General features: G+C 37.5%; 1 protein-coding gene and 1 pseudogene across 1 annotated transcript; both read right to left on the bottom strand.

Annotated features, from left to right (window-relative positions):
• Positions 1-221: 221 nt before the first annotated feature.
• LOC138443831 (arylacetamide deacetylase-like 2) lies at positions 222-12684 on the bottom strand (annotated as a pseudogene).
• A 765-nt stretch (positions 12685-13449) lies between these two features.
• LOC138929827 (C1GALT1-specific chaperone 1-like) lies at positions 13450-14406 on the bottom strand. The gene has a single exon (XM_070289508.1). It carries the CDS (start codon positions 14404-14406, stop codon positions 13450-13452), a length of 957 nt encoding a protein of 318 aa, XP_070145609.1.
• Between the last annotated feature and the right edge of the window lie 1908 nt (positions 14407-16314).

The following is a 16314-nucleotide window of genomic DNA, read 5'->3' on the forward strand; positions in this document are numbered from 1 at the left end:
GCTCCTTACCTTGGATGAGGGGTATCTCCTCCTGCCGCCCTTTCTGACCTTCAGCATGGGATGGCTCCTCTAGGCCCTCCTGCGCCAGGCAACCACCACTCCTTGAACGTGGGGTTGTTCCTCCTGGCCGCCACCCCTAGCCTTGGGCATGGGGTTGCTCCTCCTGGTCATCGTCCTGGCCTTGGGCACCACCCCTAGCCTCAGACGTGGGGTGGCTCCTCTCAGGCACTGCCCCTGGCCTCGAACGAGGGTGGCTCCTCTCTGCCACTGTCCTTGGCCTTGGGATCTGGGTAGCTCCTCTCGGCCATTCCTGTGTCATCACAGCCTGGCACTCTAGGCCGCTGTCCCTGACCTCGGATGTGGGGTAGCTCTCGGTCGCTGCCTGCGCTTAGTGGCAGGACAGAAGGTAAAAATTCACAAACTAAGCTTCCTGATCCATGCACCTTGAGCTTTAACTTGAACTATAGACTCACACTCTAATATTTCAGCAAGAAGGAAAAACAATAAAAATTGAAGCCCAACACAAAGCAAAGTGGCCAACAGCCCATACCCTGAGGAAAGACTCTATTTGGTCTACTACTTAGTCTGGAAGGAGGAGGGGTCAGCTCTACTTCTTTCTCTAAAATTAGCATAGTCTGCCTAAGGGACCAGGATAGCATCTAGGGCCTAGTCAGGGAGACCTAAAAGTGGTTCAGATTCTTCAGGTGCCCACTATCCCATTTTGTGCACCTCCTCTTTCACTCACCTTCAAAGGTCTGGATTCCCCCAGGTACCACCCCTTTCAGAGCTTCCCTTTCCCACAGTGTTGTTACCTAAATCACCTCTCTTAATCAAAACCTCCTTTCTTTTAGAATTGCTGATTTGATCTGTTATAACATTAATAACAGTAACTAAAAGTTAAAATTGATTGAACACATGCATGTGTCAGGAAAATTGTTATACTCTTATTAAATAATCATAATCATCACTTAACACATCTCATATCCTTTTAAACAGCAGATGATGAAGCCTCAAATGGGATCTCTGTTGGTGGCTCAGTGGTAAAGAATATGCCTGCCAAGGCAGGGTATACAGGTTCAATCCCTGGGTTGGGAATAACCCCTGGAGAAGAAAGTGGCAAACCCCTCAGTATTCTTGCTGGGAAATCCCACATACAGAGGAGCCTGGCAGACTACAGTCCATGCAGTCTTAAAGAGTTAGACACAACTTGGTCACTAAACAACAACAACAAACCTCAGAACTCTGATACCTTATTTTTAATGTAGCTCCACCTCTAACTGCTATTTTTTACTATTGTTGCTTTAACCATATCCTCCAAGCTCTTTAACTGGCTCATCCATCCATCCCTATATATCTACAGACATAATTCACCTGGTGAATTGTTCTTGTGGTTTGAAGAATAGAAAATTTTATCTACACGTTTTCCTTCTTTTTGCTACAGGGGAAAAAATGTACTTTAATAAAAAACGGTAAGTTGCTTAGGAGTTCTTTCTAAGTAATCTGTATATTTCTCAAGATTATTTGGGTGTAGTCTTTTTTGGTCTTTGAAATGTTTTTCAGCTGCACATTGCCTGCATTAACTGTTCATTGTCTTGAGGGCTTATTTTTGTAACTTTTTTAAAACTGCAGTATAATTGCTTCACAATGCTATGTTAATTTCTGCTGCACAATGAAGTGAATCAACTATATGTATACATCTATCTCCTCCATCTTGAGTCTCCCTCCGAACACCCCATCCCACCCCTCTATGTCATCACAGAGCACCAAACTGAGCTCCCAGTGCTATACAGCAGTTGCCCACTAGCTGTCTATCTTACACATGGTACTGGATATTTTTTCATTATATTGGTCCCTTTTTTTTTTCTGCTTAAGGAATCCATTTACTTATGTATATGTATTCATTTTTAGTTCAAGGAATGTTTACCTATAACTAATTTTTAAATTAATTTTTATTGGAGTATAGTTGATTTACAGTGTTGTGTTAGTTTGTGCTGTGCAGCAAAGTGATTCAGTTACATGTATATGTATATCCACTCTTTTTTTAGATTCTTTTCCTGTATAGGTCATTACAAACTATTTAGCAACATTCCCTGTGCTTTACAGTACATTCTTATCAGTTAACTATTCTATATATAATAGTGTATATATGTCAAGCCCAATCCCCCAATTTATCCCTCTCCCTTCTTTCTCTCTCAGCAACCTCAAGTTTGTTTCTTATCTGTGAGTCTACTTTGATTTTGTAAATCAGTTCATTGTACTATTTTTTTAGATTCTAATACAGGAGATATCACATAATATTTGGCTTACTCTGTTTTACCTCATTCACTCAGTATGACAATATCCAGGTCCACCCTGTCACTCCAAATAACATCATTTTTTTTAATGGCTGAGTAGTATTCCACTATATATAGGCAGCATATCATCTTTATCATTTCTCTCATCATGGATATTTAGGTTGCTTCCATGTCCTGGCTATTTAAATAGTGCCTCAGTGAATATTGGGGTACATGCATTCTTTCAAAACACAGCTTTCTTCAGAGATATACCTAGGAGTAAGATTACAGGTAGCCCTATTTTTAGGTCTTCAAGGAACCTCCATACTGTTCTCCATCATGGCTACACCAATTTATAGTCCCACCAACAGAGTAAGAGTGTCTTTTATTCTCCACACTGTCTCCAGCATTTATTGTTTGTAGAATTTTAATGATGATTATTCTGACTGGTGTGAGGTGATACCTCGTTGTAGTTGATTTGCATTTCTCTAGTAATTAGTGATGTTCAGCATCTTTTCACATGCTTTTTGGCCATCTTTAAGTCTTCTTTGAAGAAATGTCTGTTTAAATATTTTGCCCATTTTTTTTTAAATATTTAGCTGCATGAGCTTTTTATTTTGGAGGTTAATCACATGTCAATTGCTGCTTTTGTAAATATTTTTCTCCCATTCTAAGGGTTGTGTTATCATTTTTAAATGGTTTCCTTAGCTGTGCAAAAGCTTTCAAGTTCAATTAGATTCTCTACATTTATTTTTGCTTTTATTTTCATTACTTGTGTGTGTGTGTATGTGTGTGTGCGCATGTGCACATTTAGTCACTCCATTGTGTCCAACTGTTTGTGACTCCATGGACTATAGCCTGCCAGGTTCCTCTGTCCATAGAATTCTCCAGTCAAGAAAACTAGAGTGGGTTGTCATTTCCTCCTCCAAGGGATCTTCCTGACCCAGGGATTGAGCCCCCATCTCCTGCATCTCCTGTATTGACAGGCAGATTCTTTACCTGAGCCACCCGGGAAGCCTGGAGGTTGATCAAAAAAGACCTTGCTGCTATTTATGTCAAAAAGTATTCTATCTATGCTTTCCAAGAGTTTTAAACTTTCAGGCCTTACATTTAGATCTTTAATCCATTTTGAGTTTGTTTTTGTGTGTGGTGTTAGGGAGTGTTCTAATTTCATTCTTTTATATGTAGCTGTCTGGTTTCCCCAGCGTTATTTATTGAAGATGCTTTTATTTACTCCATTATACATTCTTGCTTCTTATGTCATAGATTAGGTGACGTAGGTGCATGGGTTTATCTCTGGAATTCTATTCAGTTCCACTGATCTATATTTCTGTTTTTGTGCTAGTTCCATACTGTTTTTATGACTGTAGCTTTGTAGTATTGTCTGAAGTCAGGATCCTCCAGCTCTGTTTCTCTTTCTCAAGAGTGATTTGGCTATTTGAGGTTTTTTGTGTTTCCAAAAAATTGAAAAATTTTTTGTTCTAATTCTGTGAAAACTTCCATTGGTAATTTAACAGAGATTGCATTGAATCTCTAGATTACTTTGCATAGCATAGTCATTCCCACAATATTGATCGTTCCTATCTAAGAACATGGTGTATCTCTCCATCTATTTGTGTCACTCTGGATTCTCTTTTGAAGAAGTTGTAAAAATTGCCTTAGTTTCTTCCTGAATGAATTAAAATATAGTTTTAGTCTGTGTTCATTTTTTATATCTGCATGAATGTCATAATTTTTTGATAGTCTGAAAATGGTCTTCAATAGCACAAATCCTTCCTCAAAAATTACTTGCTAATCACTATAGTGTTTACACATGAACTTACTGGTTTGTAATATTGACAACTACAATGCTCTATGTAAAGTTTTATAATTAATGTAAATAATGATGCTTACAAAACAAATTTTCAACACGAACTGTCTACTCACGTGATTCTAATGATTAATGCAAGCAAATTTTTTCAAGTGCAGTTTATAGATGACATTTTTGAACACTGTATCTTTTATAAATGAGACAACTAGATGATTGTTGAATAGGATGTTATTTCACACATAATGATGAAACAACTAATATCAAAGAAAACATATTAATCAACTCTTTTGGGAGATGATGTAATAGTTTAGTATTTGGATTTCAGAGCAGACCTTAATATGATGGAATGTGCTGAAAAATTAGAGGATAGATTATATGTTGAGATGTCCCAAAACCAAATAATGAAGCTGCAGACTCCAACAATGGGTTTTGGAATTAAATTATCAAACAAATGAACACAACAAAATACAATTACATGTACACAGTACCAAGTTTACTCAGATTTTAAAAAAGACACAGAACAGAGAAAGTAACACATGCAAGAGCTGCATCACAGGGACCTCAGAAAATTAGACACTGCTTATGATGTCACCTAAAGGTAATAAATTTTAGTTGTAAGGTTGATGTGGCCTAACATGAGTTAGTGGACTAATCTGGGCCCCCTCATCAAGTCTGGAGATGAGGTCCACAAGTCTGGTCCACAAGTCTGGAGATCATCAGTTTAAATATCATTGTAATATATGTAGCTCCTTATGAAAATAAAATTATTCACTCTAACAGTTCAAAATAATAGAATACATAATTCTCACTTCCATGTACAATTGGTTAACAAACTTCTTGGATAAATAATTCATACACAGAAATCAGTGGAATAACTTGTCTACCTTCAGGATTGACATTTCTAAACCTTTAGTTACAGTTAAATATTGAGGTTTTTGAAAGAATGCACAGTTCAGATGTTGATCATTTCCTTTTAAAAGCAAAGAAGATTAGCAATATGTCTGAAAGCAGACTTTGTGTGAGTGAAAGAAAACTAATGATTAACATAGGGTAGATAAAATTAATGTATGGACCACTAACTGAAAAAAAAAAACACTTGACGGTAGTGTTCTGCCACCCCATCTAAAAGACATTTCAATTTTTCTTTCTTAAAATTTCTTCTCAGTTACCAATACATTACCATTCCTGTCTTACATGGAAGCTTTCGTGTGAATTTTGCTTAATTTTTATACTTTACTGTGCTCGTGAATATTTTAGTTGTATCAAACAGGATAAATGACACTTAATGGGATAAATACAGTGTAAGTCTTCCTTTTAGCAAGATTAGGGAAAATACTTTTTTCTAAGATGCACAGTAATTTTGCTTTGATTTAAACCTTGGTTGATCAAAGCTAAAAGCATATTGTCACTTAAATTCACAAATGTTAAAATATAGCCTTTTGACTGTAACAGTGATTAGCAAGTTAGTTATATGTACTATTTATAGATTTTCCTCTAGCCAATTAATATGCTTAAAGTGAAAGTGAAGTCACTCAGTCGTGTCCGACTCTTTGCAACCCCATGGACTGTAGCCCACCAGGCTCCTCCGTCCATGGGGTTCTCCAGGCAAGAATACTGGAGTGGGTTGCCATTTCCTTCTCCAAGGGATCTTCCCCACCCACGGATCGAACCCAGGTCTTTCACCTTGCAGGCAGACTCTTTAACCTCTGAGCCACCAGGGAAGCCGCTTATCTTTTATTCTAATGCCTAGCTGTAAATAAATTGGTGAAGCCATAAATGATAAAGCTCCATGGATTCCACCCTCCACATGGTCATGAGAAACTTTAACTCCAACATTTCGAAGTTGTGAGACATATGTAAGTCCTACATCTCTTAGAATATCATGTTGACAGGTTAGGAAGTAAGTTAAAGGGCAACTTTTGCAACTGGGAATCATTGATTGCCAAGGGTGATAACCTACTATCCAAAAGTGCTGAATATGGAAAATTATGTCTCCCAAGATGTGGTTCAGTATATACACAGTTCTTGTATTCCTCAGGAGGGAAGGTGCTCCAGTTAACCAGCTTGAACAGATGCCTGGACCCATGAGGCATGTGTTGATTTTTTATTATTGCCTGGGGGACTGCTTTATCCTGGGTCAAATATAGGCATGTAAGTTTGATTATCAGTTTCTTTGACAGAAATGGACCATGTTCATTTCCTTAGTAAGATGGCATAGAGGTATCAATGACCTGTAAACTAGGGTAAATTACAGCTTGTGTTTTCAGTTTATTTTTGAATTCTGGATCATTCTGGATCTGAAAAAAACATATAGTAAAATTTGAATCTGTTAAAGGCTTCAAAACTATAGGAGTGGCAGCCTTTATTCCAATCAAATCAGCTGTTATGATGTAAATAATTATGAAAATGATATAATTTCTAATAATTATTTTCATCATATTTATATTTTAAGGGAATTAAAGTGTGTCATCCCGTTTCATCAGTAATGATTCACACATACACACATATATTTATTCACATATAACCACCAAATAAAAAATATTATATGATTCCTAGGAAAATATTCCTAGATGAAATACTATCTATATTGAAAAATCATTTTTGACCTACCATGACCTAAGTGAGAAGAAAGAATGAATACAGTAATAGGATATCAATCTCCAAACTCACATATTATCTAAATTGAAAAGGAATTGGACCAAATTAAAGGAAATATTTCTAATATACATCTCGTCTTCATGGAGCACATATTTAGAGCTTCGCTTTCTTATAGAGAAAAGTGGTATCCTAAGATCTCAGCTGTGAAGTGAGAAGAGCCACCATACACAACTAATCTCTGAGGAGCAATTACCTAGCCACAGACCAACGTCCTTAACAATGACATCTGTAGAAATGAATATACCAGCTGCCACTCCACATGAAAATCTCAGTACCTAAAGGATATTTCTTAAAATTAACCCCTCAGTCAAGTAGCTGACGGACTAAGTGAAATTGAAAGTTTTAGTTGGTCAGTCGTGTCTGACTCTTTGAGACCCCGTGGACTGTAGCCCTCCAGGCTCCTCTATCCATGGAATTCTAAAGAGAGAATTAACTGAAGATAAGCCCCAGTGGAACCTCACAAGAAACATGTTAGCCAGCCAACTGCACTCTCAATGTGTAGTGGGTGCCACAATTCCACAAAGAATATGAGGAAAGACAGATTTCTCTAACATAATCTCTCTAATGCCCATGATCTCACCGCAGTGCCTTCAGACAGGTATTTTATAAACCAAGTGGATCATCTCAAAAACAGAGCGTAAGAAACAACAGCACACACATAAATAAAAATGAGACAGAGACTCAACTAATACCTTCTCAGGCTAATAGCAAAAGTGGTCATACAAAAGGAGTTAGCAAATCCTGCTGGTTTTAAATTCCTCTGCTTATTGATTTGTTCCAAAAAAAAACTGGTTTTGGGGGTAAGAATTATGTACTGTACTAAATTTGTTTTTCAACTTTATTAGTTATTGTGGACAGTTATTATTAAGTGCACACAGCAAGTGTTTTAACAATGGCCATTGTCCTTTTTTCTTTTAATAGCAACAGTTTTTCCATGCAAGCATGCTGTATGGCCCAAATGTTATCTGCTAACATTCCACTGAAATACATGAACTACAGTAATCCCAAGTGCTTGGTAGACTTTACAATTTACCTAATGAGAACAATAAATCTCTTGTCATACTAAATAGTGGTTCCTAGACATTGTTCTATTTCCCTCAAAATTGGTGACTAATGAAAAGCCTTCTTTACAATTATATTTCATTTCCTTCAGTGCTCTAAAGCCACCTTGTCTTAAGGTAAAATTATTTAAAAGAACAGTAAGGTTTTTTTGTTTTTTTTTTCCATTTAAAAGTTTAAATATAAGACTGATAAAAATATCCTAACAAAGAAAATGACACTTTTGTGCTAGAATTACAGCATGTGTGCATGTGTTATAAATATGTATAATATGCAACACATAAAACATACCATTTGAGTCGTTCTTGCTGCAATTAAACCCCCAGAACTATCACCTGAAATACAGACTCTAGTGGGATCAACTCCATATTTTGCAAGAATTTAATCTTGCAGAAAGAATTTGACCACAGAAATGACATCTTCATGGGCAACAGAAAACTGATATTGAAGAGCTAATCTATAGCTTCAGACAGAAAAAGAGAGAGAAAGAGAAAAAAGAGAGAGAGAAAGAAACAAAAGCATATATGATTAAACTTCGATTGGATATATCCAGGTATCTCTCACTTTAACCAGTAGCTCCAAAGAATAAAATAAGTCATACTTTGAATCTTTAGTTTCACCAATCATACCTTGACTTACTACTAACTTCTATTTTTTTAAAAAAAATAGATTCTGTTATAACATTTTTAAAATGTTGGGTTCCATGAGATGAGAGAGTTAAGGTTTAAGTGTTTATGCTCATAAAATTGTATGCAAATTTTTCAGCAAAAGTGCAATAAAGGGGAGATGCTCTGTAGCATTTATCAGATTCTCTATGGAGTTGGTGACAAATATCTTCACAATCATTGTTAGGAGTGCACACTAGATTTTAAAAGCAGCAAATCTGAGACCAAATGATTTGTAAGTGTCTTATATTAGAAATTTTTATAGGTAAAAATTCTACAAAATAGACAATTGATAGAAAATATAAGGGAAAAATTCTTTGGAAAAGAAGTACAGAGAAGCTTTGAGTAGAACATAAAGTACTGGACATTTCCACGTCTTTGCAGTATATCATTGGGAATTCGGGCAAAAGTCATGAGTACTACAGTTCTGTTACGTTGAAAATGACTTAGAATTCTCAGATGGTCATAATATTTGCACCTGATATTCCAACAATTAAGAATATCTATATAGTCAATATCTTCTAATAACCTATAATGGAAAATAAACTGAAAATATGTGTATATATACATATACAGGTGTAACTGAGTCACTCTGCTGTATACTTGAAATTAACACAATACTGTAAATCAATAGTTCAATTTAAAGAAAGAATATCTATAAAATTGATCTTTTATCACCAGTTCAAGCAAATACAGCATCCCAATTGTATAATGGGTGATTAAGCTCCTAGGCATTTCTAGAAGCACCACAGCCAATGTTGTCAGAGATGTTCAGCCTGTGTTGCCTCTCAAGGGTCTCTCCAATGACAGAGGTTAAAGAGAAACTAAGCCCCTTTGAGGAAGAGTGGATAATGTAATGATAATAAAATAACATAAATCAAAACTTCCTATGATCTCGGTCCTTTTGAAGACATAGGTGTCTTCTTTGGAAATTAAAATTGTTTATCACAAGGGCAAGAATCATAATATTTTTAAAAACAACCCACAAATATAATGCTCTTACTCTATTCCTACAGCCACAGCAACGTTTACTTGCCATCCATTCATTCAGAAGATCTGCCGATGTACACTCTGTATACATAAAAAAAATTTATGTGAAAGTCTACTCTGTAATAGGAGCAGTGGAAGACTACCTACATAGGTGAAATGTGATAGAAATATGATTAATTGGTGGAATCCTCACATTCTCACTTTTCCTGTTTCCATATGGAGTGATTCAAAGACTTCAGGTTTGACAGCTGCCAGTAAATGGGGAAGGTCATTGCAGAAAAAAAAATACATTAATAAAAAAGAGTCATGACAATACATAAAAGGCTCAGGGAATTAACTGTTAAGTACAACTGAAAAAAAAATGTTGAGAGAGAAGTAGGGGTATAAGGTGAAACCACATAGGAAAAGAGGAGTACGGGTGCCAGTACTTGGATGCTACACTAAGGATTTCTTTGTCAGTAGGTAGTAGATATTACCAAGGAATTTAATTATAAACCATATGACCAGAAAAAGATATTTAGGAAGAAAGGTGGACAGAATTGGTTATTAAATGTAGATGCTAAGAAACAATAAGTAATTGACTGTAATTGCCCCTTATTAATAGAATGCAGCTGAGGAGCATGTCTATTTTCTCTCCTTGCTGAAGTTGAAGTTTTCTCTCAACTTATTGAAGTTAATGTCACTGTCTCTCAACTTGTTAAAGTTGCTGTTTATTTGGGTTTCTTTCTTTCTCAGACTATTGGGAGATATACAGGATATGTTCTATTTGGTCATGCTCAGTTTGGATACTGTGATTCTTCCAGATATACTGGCAAGCTCTGCAGTTATATATATTGACCTTTAGGACTATGGTTATAGCTCAAAATAGAGCTTTGGAAATCAGCAGCATGGGTGTGGGAGATAGAGCTGAAAGTGCAAAGAATGTGAAGAGTCAAAAACTAAAGAAAGGAATACTGAGGAACACAAACACTTATAAAATATAAAGAGAGGTCTATATTTGTATATATTTGTTTTATTTTAAAGAAGGAGAAGTACCTGAAGATTAAGCAGGAGAGGCAAAAGGAAGTTAAAAGAAACGTGTTTCATAGAAATCAAGGGAACAGTAGTTTCAGTGAAGGAGGTGTGGGCATTGTCAGTTTACACAGCTTAGAGTATTCTTCAAAGGGGGGAAATGGATTCCACAGGGTATAAAAATGAGCCTGAGAAGAGTGACAGGTGACAGAAATATTCAGAAACAAGGAAGATCAAGATAGAAGAGGCTGTAACATTAGGACTCAATAAAAAGGACCCATTTATAGACAGAAGAGAAATACTGATTAAAATCCAAATAATATGAGGGAATATGACCCCAGGCAAAGAAGAGATTATACTTTTCAAAAGAAAAAAAAAGCACATTTCTAGGATATAAGTAGAAAGAAATAAAATTAATATAGTGCTAATAATTTTTAAAGACATATGAAATACTCAAGGGGTGGGGGTGTTGAATTTGCACAGACATCCTTGATAGTGTGGGAGGATGAGCTGAGAGACTTAAAAGAGCACTGAGGGTTTGGAAGTGACATTTTCAAGAAGGACAGGAATTAGATACACACGAGACATCTTTAAGAGACAACCTTGAGGGTTGGTAGGATGAGATTTCTCCCTAGTGGTGAAAGGCTTAAACCTATGGATTCTAATGTGAGGCCTAGATTTCACTACTGGTTCCAACACTTGCTAATAGTAGGGGAACATTTCTGTAGCTATTATCGGTAAAATTTTGACAGACAGAGATACCCATCCTAAGATGTGATTCTCAATCAACTAAAAGTGGACCATGCACCCAACTAATGTGGCATTCGTGGTTATTTTGAAATGTTCAGTTCAGTTCAGTCACTCAGTCGTGTTCGATCTTTGTGACCCCATGGACTGCAACACGCCAGGCCTCCTTCTTTATCACCAACTCCCAGAGTATACTAAAACTCATATCCATTGAGACAGTGATACCATCCAACCATCTAATCCCCTGTCATCCTCTTCTCCCACCTTCAATCTTTCCCAGCATCAGGTTCTTTTCAAATGAGTCACTTCTTCGCATGAGGTGGACAAAGTGTTGGAGTTCAGCTTCAACATCAGTCCTTCCAATGAACACCAAGGACTTATTTCCTTTAGGATGGACTAGTTGGATCTCCTTGCAGTCCAAGGGACTTACAAGAGTCTTCTCCAACACCACAGTTCAAAAGCATCAATTCTTTGGTGCTCAGCTTTCTTTATAGTCTAACTCTCACATCCATACATGACTACTGGAAAAAATATAGCTTTGACTAGAGGGACATTATTGGCAAAGTAATGTTTCTGCTTTTAGTATGCTGTCTAGGTTGGTCATAACTTTTCTTCCAAGGAGCAGGCATCTTTTAATTTGATGGCTGCAGTCACAATCTGCAGTGATTTTGGATTCTCCAAAAATAGTCTGTCACTCTTTCCACTATCTCCCCATCTATTTGCCATGAAGTGATGGGACCAGATGCCATGATCTTAGTCTTCTGAATGTTGAGCTTTAAGCCAACATTTTCACTTTCATCAGGAGGCTCTTTAGTTCTTCTTCACTTTCTGCCATAAGGGTTGTGTCATCTGCCTATTTGGGGTTATTGATATTTTTCCTAGCAATCTTGATTCCAGCTTGTGCTTCATCCAGCCCAGCATTGGAGAAGACTCTTGAGAGTCTCTTGGACTGCAAAGAGATCAAATCAGTCAATCCTAAAGGAAATCAGTTCTGAATATTCACTGGAAAGACTGATGTTGAAGCTGAAGCTCCAATACTTTGGCCACCTGATTCGACAAGCTGACTTATTAGAAAAGACCCGACGCTGGGAAAGATTGAAGGCACGAGCAGTAAGGAACAACAGAGGACAAGATGATTGGAAGGCATCACTGACTCACTGGACATGAGTTTGAGCAAGCTCCAGGAGATGGTGAAAGACAGGGAAGCCTGGCGTACTGCAACCCATGGGGTCACAAAGAGTCAGACACAACTGAGTGACCAAACAACAAAAGACATTATTTTCTACCTCTGAAAGAGTACACACCTCTGTATACAATCTCTGCCGAAGTACACTTCAAAACAGATTTAGGACTTTGCCTCCGGATACTGACAACACAGGACAATAAAAGAGTCTGACATTTGTGAAGGTAACATGATTACTGAGGAGTACCACCATTGAGTTCTACTTGAGTACACCTTTAAGGATTTCATTTCGGCTAAGTCATCAAAGCACTACATTTCATTTTTATGTTTCTATATACCAATATAGGACTTTCCTGGTAGCTCAGCTGGTGAAGAATCTGCCTCCAATGCTGGAGACCCAGATTGGATTCCTAGGTCGGCAAGATCCTCTGCAGAAGGGATAGCCTACCCACTCCAGTATTCTGGGCTTCCCTAGTAGCTCACATGATGAAAGAATCTGCCTGCAATGCCTGAGACCTGGGTGCGACCCCTGGGTTGGGAAGATCCCTTGGAGGAGAGCATAGCAACCCACTCCAATATTCTTGCCTGGAGAATCCCCATGGACAGAGGTGCCTGGAGGGCTACAGTCCATGTGGTCGCAGAGAGTCAGGCACAACTGAGCAACTCAGCACAGCACATGTACCAATATAGTCAATCAGCAAAAATATGTGCCACAGATTTCTAATATTCATAATTTAGAATTTACCACATAAATTATAATACACTTACCACATAAAATACATTATTTATAAGTATATCCTTTATTTCTAAAGTTATCATTCTTAAAACATTTCTACCCAACACATAAAATTTTCATACGTTTCAAGAGAAAAACCTCACCCTATAAGAAAATGTACTACTAAACTTCAACGTGCAAATAAACCAGTGTCGCCAAACTTTAAGTGGGAACAAAAAGCAAGGAAACATACTGCTGTGTTGGGTATATAGTTTTACCACAAATAATGACAACATGTGTCTTACACGGTGATAATATACATATTCTTGTTACACTTCTCAGTCATTGTCAGAACCATTCACAGGTAGGAAAACCAACACATCATTAAAAACATGCCCAAATGCTCTTAGATGATATACCCCATACATCATCACATACATCTGATTACACGTCAGCCCATTAAAAGTAATAGCCATATCTGAACAACATCCTTCCACCACCTGGTTGGGATGATTAGTCATTGCTTCTCTAATAAAAATCCCAACAGATTTGGTATTAAACACATCTTTTCCTTTAGAATCTTCTGCATTTTCTGCAAACACTCCAGCGTATTTCAGGCAGACTGCAAGCTGTTTATCTTCAGATACCTCCCTAACCATCCTTCCCTTTTCAGGACACTTTTCAGGAATACTGAGAAGGCTGTTAAGTCTTTTAATTGATTCTATACTTAAGACAATTCCTCCTCCCACACTCACATATTCAAGATCTCCAGATTTTGCAGTGTGGCCTAGATAGAAAGGTTGTGACGAATTCTTTTTCAGCAGAAAGTACTTTAAGTTTTCAATAATAGCAAACGTAGTGGGGTGTGCAAGGAAGAACCAGTTGTATTGGTCTCTATATTTATCAAAGGCATATTTGTAAGCTTTTCTCATCATTAACCACATGTCATTAGTTTCCATGTTAACTGACTCAAACACTTTAACATTTTCAGAACTGAAGAACTCTGCTTTGTCACAGTGTTTGGCCCACGTCTCCTTCACCGCAGCCCAGAGACGCACATCCTTCGGTTTTACAAGGATGATACAGTATACCCGAAAGCTTTTACTGAGTTCCGTGCGTTCATCCTCTGAAATTTTCAAGATATCTTCTTTATTAGGAGCTTGTAGGTGGTGACGCTCATGGTGGTGCGTTCTCTTTCCATAATCAATCTTAATATGTCCTAGCATAGTTATCAAGGCACAAAAAACGCTTCCGAGAAGTACACCCTTCAAAAACAAACTGCTTTCTGAAAGCATCTTCCCCCACGTCCGGTATGGTTCAAGGGCCGAAAGCGCAAGCGCACCCGGCTTTCCTCTCACTTTCGAGAGGCCCTCCTTTACGTTCCAGGCTGCTCTAGACGCAGGCGGTGTCCTCTCTCGCTGGTTCGGCTAAAGGTGGAGAAGGGCAAGAAGCAGCTTGAGGGCCATGGGGCGGGGGCAAAGGAGCCCTGCGCAGGCAGGCTGAGCCGCCCTCGGTATATGAAAGAAAGAGTTTCCACTTAGAGCTTGGATCGTAACTAATTAGGATACTGTATTTCACTATGACTGGGTCTAACCAGCCAGGATGGTTAAACCCTGCCCACTGACCCACCCTAGAACCCTATCGAAGATTTTACACTGAACAATAAACAATAAAACTCACTTTAACCAATCAAAAACAGATTTCTAGATTCATGTCGCACTACCCAGGGTGCAAATTTCAAACCATAATTAACGTAACAGTTAGAAACATTCTCTTCCTAACAAAATTATCGGAATTTTCTTCTTGGTGTTGTAGCAAGTGTTTTTTTGTTCTGTTTTGTTTTGTTTTGACCTAACAAGTAAATAAGTTCAGCACTTGTTTACTTAATCACTGCTACATTTACACATTAACATATTGATTTGGTGTTTTGATTATGTTTTAAGTTGAATTAACCTTGGGCTTCCTTGTTGGCTCAGTGGTAAAGAATTCGCCTCCAAAGCAGGAGACATGGGTTCAGTGCCTGGGTTGGGAAGATCTGCAAGAGGAGGAAAGGACGATCTACTCCAGTACCCTTGGCTGAGAAATCAGTGAGGTGATTTGTAATATTATTTGTCAGTGAGGTGGCAAAAAAGTCAGTCAGACACAATTTAGGGATTAAATGAACAATTTTGAATTAACCATAACACTTTAAAGAGGTTCATTAATTCTTACTTAATCTTAGCCTTGAAACTGTGAATTCCTATTAGTCAAGTCTGCTACTCATTTAAAAATTATTAATAATTTTTATAATTATTAATAATAATCTGAAAAATTATGGTGGTTGCATTCAAAACGTTTAATGAAGAGTAAACATTTTCCTCTTATGGGAGAGAAAAATGCCAACCCCAAAAAAGAAATACCAACCCTACTCTACTTGCTGAAAATGATTTCTCATTGAGTACTCAGACAGCTTTGCATACATTATTACCCATGAAAACATAAGTGTGAAAATAATAGGTCAATAAATGTATTTCTTACTTTCAAAATTCTCCAAGCCAGGCTTCAGCAATATGTGATCTGTGAACTTCCAAATGTTCAAGCTGGATTTCGAAAAGGCAGAGGAGCCAGAGATCAAATAGCCAACATTCGCCAGATCATTGAAAATGCAAGAGAGTTCCAGAAAAACATCTATTTCTGGTTTATTGATTATACCCAGCTTTTGACTGTGTAGATCACAATAAACTGTGGAAAATTCTGAAAGAGATGGGAATACCAGACCACCTGACCTGCCTCTTGAGAAATCTATATGCAGGTCAGAAAGCAACAGTTAGAACTGGACATGGAACAACAGACTGGTTCAAAACAGGGAAAGGAGCAGGTCAAGGCTGTATATTGTCACCCTGCTTATTTAACTTCTGTGCAGAGTACATCATGTGAAATGCCAGACTGAATGAAGCACAAGCTAGAATCAAGATTGCCAGGAGAAACAGCAATAACCTCAGATACGCAGATGACACTGCCCTTATGGCAGAAATCGAAGAAAAACTAAAGAACCTTTTAATGAAAGTGAAAGAAGAGAGTGAAAAAGCTGGCTTAAAACTCAACATTTAGAAAACTAAGATCATGGCATCCATGATCATGGCATGGTCCCATCACTTCATCGCAAATAGATGGGGAAGCAATGGAAACAGTAACAGACTTTATTTTTCTGGGCTCCAAAATCA

The sequence above is a fragment of the Ovis canadensis genome, chromosome 1, assembly GCF_042477335.2.
Source record: "Ovis canadensis isolate MfBH-ARS-UI-01 breed Bighorn chromosome 1, ARS-UI_OviCan_v2, whole genome shotgun sequence".
Taxonomy (NCBI): Eukaryota; Metazoa; Chordata; class Mammalia; order Artiodactyla; family Bovidae; genus Ovis; species Ovis canadensis.

Coding starts and splice junctions, on each gene's coding strand:
- LOC138929827 (XM_070289508.1), bottom strand. CDS start 14,406: ATGCTTTCAGAAAGCAGTTTGTTTTTGAAGGGTGTACTTCTCGGAAGC.